The sequence below is a fragment of the Scomber japonicus genome, chromosome 6 (assembly GCF_027409825.1).
Source record: "Scomber japonicus isolate fScoJap1 chromosome 6, fScoJap1.pri, whole genome shotgun sequence".
Classification (NCBI taxonomy): domain Eukaryota; kingdom Metazoa; phylum Chordata; class Actinopteri; order Scombriformes; family Scombridae; genus Scomber; species Scomber japonicus.
In genome coordinates, this window is record NC_070583.1 from 19941202 (window position 1) to 19953424 (window position 12223).

General features: G+C 38.7%; 1 protein-coding gene across 6 annotated transcripts in view; it reads right to left on the bottom strand.

Moving 5' to 3' along the window:
• Window positions 1-12223, bottom strand: part of tenm4 (teneurin transmembrane protein 4) — a 117330-nt gene that overhangs the window by 19191 nt on the left and 85916 nt on the right. For all 6 annotated transcript variants that reach the window (XM_053320621.1, XM_053320620.1, XM_053320616.1 and 3 more), the window contains 3 exons: window positions 8853-9085; window positions 7824-7978; window positions 3096-3973 (listed from right to left, as the gene is read on the bottom strand). In XM_053320621.1, coding sequence (XP_053176596.1) covers window positions 3096-3973; window positions 7824-7978; window positions 8853-9085 — 1266 coding nt within the window. The remainder of the gene's footprint in view (window positions 1-3095; window positions 3974-7823; window positions 7979-8852; window positions 9086-12223) is intronic.

The following is a 12223-nucleotide window of genomic DNA, read 5'->3' on the forward strand; positions in this document are numbered from 1 at the left end:
CCTGAGAATTTCAGAACGCATCTGACTGATGACTGTGGAGACAATAACATAAGGGCCATGTGATGCTTTAACGTCATTAACAGTTTTACATGATTTAGCTATTATTATTGATTTATTAAATCAACTTGAGAACATTTGCTAAAACACATTTGTTACTAACTAGAAGCCCTGCTGCCCTGTTAATTGGGGGCTACATGATTTAATAGATTTACAGTAACCCTTAAGCATAAGCACTTATCATTACAACAAAAAACATTAGGAGGTCAGCAGAGCATCTGCGTATACAGTAAATGTTGGAGCCGATTAGGTTGCCACGGGTTACAACAGAAAGGCCGTGAGCAAATGTCTTTTGTTCTCCAGTACAGATTAATTAATATGGTTAAAATGTTTAGCACTGCACTTTGGTGAACAGAGATAAATGGAGATTCCTTTTCAATTCTGATGGTAGCAAATTATGGTTTGGACCCTCAGGTAGTGGAGTGACCTTCAAAACTAATTATTCAAGGAAAACAAACACTTGTTATTGGGTTTAAATGAAACATCAATGATCTGACTTGCTTGCAGGTAAATGTCGTTGTTTACTTTGCAAATGAGAAACTGTAAATGGAACAATTACTTTTCTTAATTTTATCCTTAGTATATGTCCAAATGCATAATCACGTTTTAAAAACAGACACAGTAATTTGTACACTAAATGGTCGGAAACCGGCATCCGACATCTAGCTATTTATGGAGTGCAGTGTAAAACAATTGTGCATTTTCATTTACATCAACTACAACTACATCGCCTTGTCGTTCACTGTACAACAATTTATTTTATTTTATTTATTTTCATAAATCGTCTCATTCAAGCTGATGATGTGCTAATGAACAATAATCCACAATAATAATTTGGGCACATGCCACAGTACCCTTATGTGTTTTATCCAACTATCCATCAATTTTAAGCTGCTTATCGGGAGCGGGTCACAGTGACATCAGACAATGTAAGGACACTCAGGCCCCAGTTACTCCCTCCAGTTCCTCCTGGGGGATCCCAAGGTATTACCATTCCAGAAGAGATATGTAGTCCTTCCAGTCTGTTCTAGGTCTGCCCTGCGGTCTCCTGCCAGTTAGATGTGGGTGGAACACTTCCTGAACTTTAATGTATTTTATTTTTATCTTAAATGTGCAAATATAGAAATAGGTTACTCTAAAACACCAATTATACATATGAAGATAAAAATATAGGAAAAGCTGATTATAAGAGAAGGTAGAAATAAAAAATGTATGCATACCTCAGTGATACAATCTTATTTCAGCCTTGAAACAGGTAACTATGAAATAATAAATATGTAATGCCAAAATCGTGAAGACGCTGCACTAATTTTAACAGTTCTCAAACATAGTGAAACCTATGAGGAGAAATTCAGTGTGCCTTAAACTTCCTTTGTTTGTATTTCATCTTTCAAATTCCCTTTGTGTCAAGTGAAGCAATACTACAGTATGTCTGTCTTTTCTTTACATAATAGGGATGCATATTCTCAAACCTGATAGTAACAGCTGCCGAAAGTTAGAGATAATTCAGAAATCCAGCCACCCACTGGATTTGTTCAAGCCTCTGGCAATTCACCTTACCTTAACATATCCCTATGCGTGCCTGCAGTGGTGCCATTTTCACTGCATCCTTTTTTCAGTACAACCATCTCAGATGACAACCAAATCAAACACAGGTGATAAATGTCTGCTCAGATTAAACAGAGCATCTGATTATGTGTCAGTATTATATTCCTCCAGCGAGGTGTAACAGATGTCTGACCAGCCAATCTGCTTAATCACACTTTTTGGAATGACTTCCAGTTAGCACAGTATCCCTTGGTACAGTGTATTAATCTCAGGGACAGATTGCTCTGTAAAAGTCACAAGAACATGAAATCTTAAGCTCAAATGCTACAGCATGTGGGAGTTTTTTTCGAATTGTTTCCTCACAATTTGTGGTTTGCCTCAATCAATTACCACCTCTGGCTATTCTATTATGTTTATATTGCCATGGCTCATCACAGTCCTACGGGTATAATGAGCTTGCCAGCAGATATATGTTGTTCTTGTACCAAAAGAGTCCAAACAAGCAATGGTCTGCAGACTGCCACTGCAAGTAAGGGTGCAGATGAGTAACACATCATCCAGTAATCCTATTTGGTATGATAACAGCAAATAGGATTACACCCCATACTTCCACAGGTCTTGTATTCTGAGTGACATAGACATCAAGGCATTAAAAGGTAGATCATGTGCCAAAATACCAAACTCAGATGTCAAAGAGCTCTTCAACTCTTGTAATGCCTTAAACATCCACTCACTAAAGCACCACAGCATTGAGTGCTACCGCATATACATGACATCCAGTTCAGCTATTCCAGAAATGGTTTTGCGGAAAACTCTGTACTAGATTTAAAAGATTTAACACATCTATTTAGTTGGTGAAGCAGTAATCTATAACTAGCTGAACTGGGACAGACAGCATCAGACACACATACTGTATAAATATGAATAATAATTATATATGTCTGTCTATACTGTCTAGATTATAATAATTTAAAAATTGGTTTTGCAAATATTTCGTAAAGAGGAACTCAACCAATTGTACACATCAAATTCCATTTACAGGTCTTGAGGAGCACTACTGCATATGTGAAAAAAAGGTGTAGAAAGCCTTTTGTGGTTCCAGTGGAGCAGCATGAAGTCTGATAAACAGTCTTCAATGATTTCACTGGATGCAGCATCTAAAGGGGCTAAAAAGTACAAGACTAAGTTTGAAAATTTAACATATCTGAGCCTGTGGAGTGAGGTTAGCAGACTGTATAGCCTTCTGATAGCCTGTTATCTGAGAGACTTGTGGCTCAAGGCTACATTAACATGAACAGCACACCTGTATCTCTGAAATATTGATGGTCAAGTTGCATTATGGGCAGTATAACCTCCAGGTTTTGACAATGAAGAAGAATGTGTGGAATAAAAAAGATGATTTCCGTAGTTCTGCTGCATCAATTTTTATCCTTTTTGTAGGATAAGAATGCAATGCTTTATCAGTGGAGTACTCTTTAAATAGTACTTACTCATAGAAGGTCGTCCATCCATTTTCATTCGTCTTTGTTGCTAGAAGTCCTGAGCTTCCGTGGTAGGTCATTACAGCTTGTTCTTGACCCTGAGCAGCAACCGTTTTGAGTGCATTGTTGGTACCAATGGTAAACCAGAATGTCTGTCCATCAGGGACCATCAGCCACAGAGGCATTCCTGTGGTGTCTCGTCTGATCATCACTGTGTTTTTGTTCTTATCAGTGATGCTACTCAGATCTCCTGCTCCTGTGTAGGTCAGATTGTAGAGGTGGTCTCCTGTAGTCAGACTTTGCGTGAAAACGTGGCTGCCGTTGGACTCAAACAGATAGAGTTCATCATTAATGGGAGATGATACCTCATACATGCTAAGGGGATTCAAATACGGCTTGTTTTTGCGCACATAGCGGATGCGAATGTTGCCCAGATCTGCAATATAGAGTTCTCCATCTGGGCACACTGCCAAGGAAGAGGGTCCATTCAGCTTAGCATCCTTGGCATAGCCTTCATCTCCAGAGTAACAATCACAGTTAGCATCATTCTTGCAGTCACAGCCACTAGGTGCGCCTGCAACCAGAGAGATCTCTCCATTGGTGGACACCTGTCGTACTCTGTTTATTTTCTTTTCATCTGACTCAGCGATGTACAAAATGCCATTATGGGATACAGCTAGGGCATTGGCAGACTCCAGTGTGGCATGGATGGCTACTTTGCTCATGAGGAAATGGTCAATCCCGGGCACTTGGCAGTGCATGGGCCGGCCAGCCACAATACGGACTTGGTGATTTTCTGAGATCTGGAGTACTACATTGTTGTCCAGGACGTACAGGGAGTTGTCCATGGGACTCACTGCTAGGTCTGTGGGCCACTCAAGTCGCACCTAAGAGGGAAAAAACACACCAAAAATATCAGCTTATGGTCACAAAAAACAGACCAAACTGTTATTGATCCACACAGTTTTCCCTTTATAAGAAAAAAACAGTCCCTCAAAGGAAGAATCATTGAAAACTGCTTACATAAAAGATGCTGCTGTGAAAAAGGTGGGCTATCTCATACTTTTTATTCTTATAACGATTTATTATCTGATAAGGAGGACAATAGCAGCTAGTGTACTGTTAAAAAGGAAAACACAAAAACATGATTTATAAGATCAAAGATAATAACAATAGTGTTGAGGAAGGGCTCTACGAGGACAGAGATAAAAATTCAAATTATCAGAGTAACTGAAAAAAGCACACTGCAATTGATCATGAGAGCTGTGGACACCTAAGGACTGGAGTTCTGCATCCTTCACCTCTTCTGAGTCACTGTTTTCCTTGCTTTGGGTTATTAATTTTGTAATGACGACAGATTGCATGAGTCCTTGAAAAGAAACTGGAGCACACTTACCAAATGAAAGCGTAGCCTGCCTCTGGCCTCCTAAATTATGACTTATTGTTCTGCTAACAATGCATCAGGCAATTTTACAAATTGGAATGATTGGATTCATCCAATTTACCAGCCTCCCCTCGCCCTTTTTCACTTATGATCCCAGGGGGAATCTCTTAGGAATATTATATTAAAAGGTATAGTATGCAAGATTTTCCAAACAAAACAATGTATAGACTCATACAAAAATAATTCCCCTCAATCATCACTTACTGTATGACCCACTAGAAATGTGTGGAGGTGTATGTTTATGTATCTACAGAGACCGTGCACTCTGCCTGTATTTTTTATTATTTTGCTGCACACCTTTGATTGAAAAACAAATCCGAGCATCACACACAGCTCACATCCCATGAACCTCCCATCATCCCCCACAAAACGGAGGTGGTTTATATAATAAGGCATATCTTTGGCCACATACAAAAAACAGGGGACTGGCAGTGGATACATGTCGTCTTTCAGTGAGCAGAAAATGCATTTACTTGGGAAATGAAGGGGAGACTTTCCATTTCTTAAAACCTATTTCTTGTCAACACTGGTGGTTAAATATTTCATGAGCCAGAGTGTGGAGTGGCTCGAGGGAGCTGCCTGTAAGGAGATTTTCACGCCACTCTGAATGATGAGGGGATATTTCCCGAGCTGCTGTCCCATATGCTGTAACTCGATCATACCCTCCCTTTTATACAATGGGGCAGCTGTCAGTAGTGCCCGACTGACATAGCCACCACCAGCGAAAAACCCAAAATGTGCTCATCAGCTGAAGATGCGAGCCATGGATTTGCACCAACACAACACAAAACTATTTTTATATACATTTGAACTTGTATTAGAACTGTAATGACATTTTCCATTAATAATCTCTTCACTCTTTGCTCATACCAGCATGACGCCTGTCTGAAGAAGAGTAATATGTCATTATTTGAAGTCCCTCACACATTTGAATTGAATGTCACAGTCAGAGCCTTGATAAAGCTTTCTGAAGCTGCTAACACCCTTGAAATATGTTCAAGTGATCTTGTTTTAAGACATGGTTTCCCTCTATTTAAGTTTGAACTCAGCGGGGGATATGGTGAAGATTTCCAAGACTTTAAACAGAAAATGGAACAGATTTCTGAAACAGCAAGGACTTAAGACCTTGGTGTAAACAAATTAAAAGATTCTTGAACAAGGTCAAAATCTTGTCATTTTGCATGATTACAAAAAGTTGAAAGAAAGAAAGGTTATAGAGCTGCATATCAAATTAAGAGTGTTTCTTTTTTTTACTGCAGTACACTCCCTGCACAGATGGCATGGCAAAATATCAATGACCTCATCAGAGAAAAGAGAGACATTTGACATGATTTTTTGCGTGCCTAAAACAGGTGAGGAGCAGCAAAAGTAACGGCCACTGTGATGAGCCTACTCCAAAGAAACTCTGATCTTAAGTGAGGGATTGGGGAGTGCTCGAAGTAGGAAGCTATGTGCTCTGGATGAATTTTTAATGGATGCTTTTTACTGTCTGAGTGTCTCTGGCAGTGCTTGTGCGATTTGTCATCATTGTGGAGCTGCAGTCAATCTGCCTGTGTCCTCACTGCTGTGGAGCTGGGATGGTGAGCATCTATAGGCACTTGTGTTTCTGTGTGTGTGTGTGTGAGGGAAAAAGCAGCAGTAAGCAAGGGTCATGAGGGGGATGGAGTTCCCCTGGGGCTGGAAATGGGCAGCTGGAGGCTTTGCTCCCTTCTCTGAATACATCATTTCACATACACAGAAAGCTTCTCTCCACTGGCATCTGAGGGCCCCTCAGGACCTGTTTGCTAATCATATTCGATAACATACTCGATGAGACAAGAAACAAACTAGTCCATGCACATGCAGCAGGGCTTATGTATCATCCACATTGTATCATTTAAGGCCAGAAATGCTTTTTTTTATGGGAGTAAAACTATAACAATTATAGATACTGTAGATAACACACACAAACACACATACATAATTGCATTTTATTGGATTATTAGCCATGGCAAATATGGCAAAACAACTCTTAATACCTTGGGCTGAAAAATATAATGTGGGGGAAAACAACCATGCAAAAGCTAGTACAGTATGCAAAAAGTATGTCTTGTCGCATCCAAAGGGAGGCCATTGAATTAGAGAGTGATGTGACCTCAGTGCAGCGTCCTTGCCTGGGGGATATGTCTGGTGTAGTGGTCTCATACAAATGTGTGTGTGTGTGTGTGTGTGTGTGTGTGTGTGTTTGTACATGTGTTGCATTAGTAAACATGTGCACGTGAATCGAGAGTCCATGAGGTTAAAGGTCATTCTCGTCATCCCCCTACAGCTATAGGTCAATGGCCCTGAGCGTTTGAGCTGTCTGTGTTGTGGCCAACACAGACATGGAAGCTCCCAGGACTACAGTGCCACTTCAGGTTTAAGCATGGCTCTATTCTCCGGTGCTTTATTTATTCCATTCTCCCAGTCTGGACTGAGTTTCAATAACTGCTTATTTTCATTTATATTCGTATTTGCTCCTTAACCATAATATTATTGAAATTCTGTATTTCACCAAGCTAGCACATCTATTTTTGTGGCTGCTTTCCTCATTTCATAATATTATATTATATATTAGAATTTAGCATCCTCCTCTCTGGTCAGAGATACAGGTTTTGCAATAATCAGGTGCATATTCTATGTGAAATAAACAGACTTAAAATAAAACACAATTTAAACATAACAAAAACCACACCGCACAGCATGAGACTCAATCTTGTCCTTATCTCTTTTTTTGCAGGTTTTTCAAGTCACATGGACTCTTGTGTGTATTGTATTTAAGTTTTTAATGTCCTCTACTATGATATTTGTTCTATTATTGATATTTGTAACACTTGCTGTGAACAGAATTTCCTCTTGTGGCATGATGATGGCATGATTGCAAGGCACTTTGTATATAAAAAAATGAATAGATCTGAATAGAACTATTTCCATCATTGCCATTTACCATTCACAATAAATCATAGGTACAAAGACTTCACTGACATGGGCTTATGTGAATAGTACTCAGTCTGCAAACTCGTACTGCACAATGCCTGTAGGCTTTAACTGTCTTCCTCTACCTTACTTTTCTTTGCAAGTTCTGTGAATCAAAAGCAAATGTGGATCAAAATGTAACTGAATACCCCTGAATCCAGGCAAAGAGCTTCCAGCGACAGAACCGAAAGCTCACATGAAGATGTAAGCATCTTGGAGACCAGGGTCAGTCAAGGTGAATGGTATAGGTTGAAAGACAGGAAAACACACGCCAGCTGCGCAAGTCAGAAAGGTCATACCTGAGAGATGTCCATCACAGAATCGCAGCTGAGCGGTCGGGCAGAGGTCAGGTCATTGAAGCCCAGAAGAGTAGAGATGACACCATTCTGATCAATCCTGCGAATCATAGTCCCATCCACAAAGAAGATTACACCGTACTTATCCACCGTAATGCCTGGAGATAAAAACAAATTACCCAATGGACAGAAGAGAAAAATAGCCATCAATTGTTTTGTTTATCTGTGACTTAATGTGATGAAAGGGCACCACTAAATAACAATTAAGGACTATTCACTGCAATAAAAAAGTATGACTAATCACAGCAATGAAAGCTGAAAACTTCTAGAATTGATTTTTAATCAATCATGGAGAACAATAGAAACATAAAAAAGATGAAGAGTACAGTAAGTATTGATTCAATTACAACTAAAATTTCATCAATGCAGTCTCTTTTGTTCCTTTATCTCGCTGCCTCAGATAACAATAGAGCTAAGAAAACAATCCTTAGCAAAGCTATTCACATCTCTTTATTTCTGTATTACTTCAGGGTCTGACACAATATTCCAGCAGCCAGGAACATCAAGTCTACAGCAAATTTCTCTTTAAAAAAACACAAACCTGGACTGTACATGCACATTTCAGTGGGGCTTGAGTGTTATTTCAGTACATATGAGTCACAGTGACCTCCCAGTGGAGGACATAAAGCAAGCATGTGGTCTAATGACTAATGCATTATCCAAATATGGAAGCAACAAGAAAAAGAAGACCCCAATAAACACACGGGAAGATGTGCTTTAAAAAATAAATGCAGTTTTTAAATAACTGAAGCTAGTGAGGTGTATGTAGTTAGTGATGGAATAAAGAGAAGAGAAGTTAATGTGGGAAAACTGAAGTATTGATCTAGCCTTTGGGACTACTGTATTTCAACTATCTCACAATCTGGTTCACTTGAAAAGCTGACTTGGACTTATGACAAAAAAAAGGGAAAATGAGCCTCAACTGACTTGAAACACTACACACAACATTGGTTTTTAATAACATCCATTTACCTCTGGGGTTAGTGAGAGTGGCCTCAACAGCCTTTCCTCCATCTCCGCAGCGAGTATCGTCGTATGGGAGACACTGGTCACCAGTGCCTGCTATCAGCTCCAGATTCTTGGCCACATCTTTCACAATATTCAAGGATTTCACCTTAAACATCTTCCTGCTACCGGTGTCCGAGAGGTACACAGCACCTGTTACTGGACTGGTGGCCAGGTAGTACTTATGAGCAGGGCTGTTACTGAGAGAAGGGGAAAAAGGAATACGAAGCCCAAGTCAATAAAGCTGGAAGGGCTACAGTGGTTTCAATAAGAAACATTGTGTAATACAATTAACATGGATTCAAAAGCCATTTAGAGAGTCAATTGGACAAAATTGCAGTTTAAACCAAGGACATGGAAAAAGAAAAATAGAATGAGATTAAACATGGCAAAACAGAATGAAATTAAACATGACATAATGGTGGAGCTTAGAACTCATGTACAATACAGTCAGCTATGAGCATTTCATTCTCATTAAATCTTTTCCTGTAACAAGTAAAGAATTCAACTATGTGATAAAAGCTATACCTTGTGGCCTGTCTCACCTAATGAAGTGTCACCTACAATTCCAAGAAGTATTAAGGATTGAATCTCTGTTATTTGTAAATGGTATAGATTTTATGGATCATAAGTGTAACAATGAACATATACATAATGCACTCTATGAAAAAAGGAAAGCTTTTTGGAATAACAACTTTACTGACATTGACTGCCAATTAACAATACAATTAAACAAGTGCACATGAAAGTTTTACATAATATATATGTAACTAACTCTTTCCTATCCAAGTAATATAACCTTCTGTAATAATGAGGTTTAATCCATATCCATATTTATTCTATCAATGTTCATATTCACTTCATTTCTGGTCTCAAATTGAGAGATATGTACTGTGTGAAACTAAAAGTATTATCAAAATTGATTGCAAAAGTGTCATTGTTTATTTTGACCACAAGAATGATAAAACTGAATTTATTGTTAATTTATTGATTTTGTTTGATAAATTTCATATCCACAAATGTAGGTTCTTGAAAGTAACCCCTAATTTCATCAGCTATTCATTGGAATTTATTGAATATATTAAAATGCTAGATTTTATTAATACAACAAAAAGTAATAAAACTGTCAATATATATAGAGTACTCTTTGAAGTAGAAAAATCTAAACCATTTCCTTTAGCAACACGGAATTTTTGTTTTCAATGCACTTTATATATGAGTTCCACCATTTATTTATTTATTTGTTTTTTCTTCAATTCTATGTGTTTATTACTGTATTTGATTTTGAATTATTTTCTTGTACCCCTTAATTGAATTGCTTGTTGAGTACTTGTCTGCTGTGGAAACTCCACTTGAGCATAGACATATACATAGTAGATATACAATACATGAAAATACTGTATATGTGTGGATAGAGATCTTTAGTTTCTTTCTGAGTTATTGAAACAACAGTGGTGCTGAAGGGGTTATATAGCTGAGAAGACAAAGCGAAACAGTGTTGTGGAATTTAGTCATTGGTATCCATCGGATCTTTTAACAGGAATCCTAATAACTGCTTCATCACTGACCCATAATTTCTGTGTGATATCATCTGAAAACAATAGAATGAAACCACAGTGTCTACAGTAGTACCATGGTTATTGCTAGAAGGACTACAAACAAGTATGTTTTCTGTTTCCCTCGTGACATTTTTAGAGACACAAATGCAGAGCTGAGACAACAATCCAAACACATTATGCATTCATCAGGCAGAGATTCCGGCACAGAAAAATCAAATTTCCAACCAAGTCAACAAAGTAATCCTTCATATCCACAGGAGGTTGCCCAACCTGACAGAGAGACAATAGAACCAAATATAACCAATCCTGCTGTGGCGGGACACACGCAATCTATTAGCATACTCGATTCAGGAAAGGTGTCAGAAAACACTGTAGATGTATCCATAGAAGTGGTAGGGTGTATGATTCTGTAGAAAAATCTGCTCCTGCTTATAATGAACAAATTTTGCCAAAATCAAAGGATGGCTGCATGGCAGAGCACCTACATACTGTTATTGGATGTCCCATAACAATGTGTGCTGTTGTGTTCAAAATTTTTGCCACTCCTGCAATACAAAGGCACTACCCACTAGATAAAGACGGGAGGAAGAACTGATCTGTTTTTGAAACTGCAGATGTGTCTGGCTTTTCTTTGCTCCCATAAATACAGTGCATATTTGGACTAGACACCATTGCTCTTTAGGTTTTCCAGGTCAACCAGTTCTATTAATTGGCGCTTTATTAAGGAAAAATGCAAAAGAGTTTTTCCTGGTTCCATCTTTTCAGATGTGATCATTTGCTGTTTTTTTTCCAGCTTTGAATTGAATCAATTCATAACCAGTTTAGTATTGTACAGTAGTAGTTGGTGTCACCTTAAAGATGACCAGAGTTATCAGGGCAGGAGACAGCACAGTTCTGCCAGGCCTGATAAACATTATGGAGAAACCTGTCAGCAGGGTGTCATTCAAAGTGGATTAAGACATAATCTCAACAATAACCTTCAGGGTTCTTTTAGGGCTTATGGCTGGCATGACAGTGCCAAAGCTTATATTTTTATAATACAACAACAAGAAAGACCATTGGGTCTACCGAATTGTCAACTCCAGTACATAATTTTAAATGACAATTGACCTTCAATGAATCAGTGATGACAGGACTCTTCAGTAAACCCCAGGCGGACATGTCACAATCAGCCCACTGACCAAGTTGACTGATATGTTGGTCTACAGAACATTACAGGTACAACTGGGTGGCTAAGAAAAATGATTGCTGACGTGGAGTAGGTCAGTAGTAAACCTCAAAAACTGGACTCTACTTTATATTCTATCAGCCATGTGCAATGAGCTGATACCTTATCAGTTCACAGTTGCATGTAGAACACTGTTGGTCTCCCATAGTGTTTGAAACTATGAGGTGTTATTCCCTGACCTTGAGCTATGGCCATATACTCCATCTATATTCACTGACAACATCTAGTTTGTAGAAGATAATTGGATTTTGCTGCATGCTGGTGCTGTAATGGAGGGAGGTTGGTTAGAGTGGATGGGGACATTCTTAGAAGGGGGTCAATGAACATTACAATGAGATCACCCACTGCTAGCTCACACATGAACAGGAGGCAGCCACCCGTTTTATTCTGACACGTGTGTTTTCCTGAGTAAATCTCCTTTTTAATTTGCAGATGTGTTTGGAGTGCTGAGAGCAAAGATACAGAGCTTTGATGTTGCTTTAGTCTTGTGCTAGTAAATGCACGTGTGTGTATGGCCATGTGTGTTAGTGTGCAGGAGTATCCTAACATTT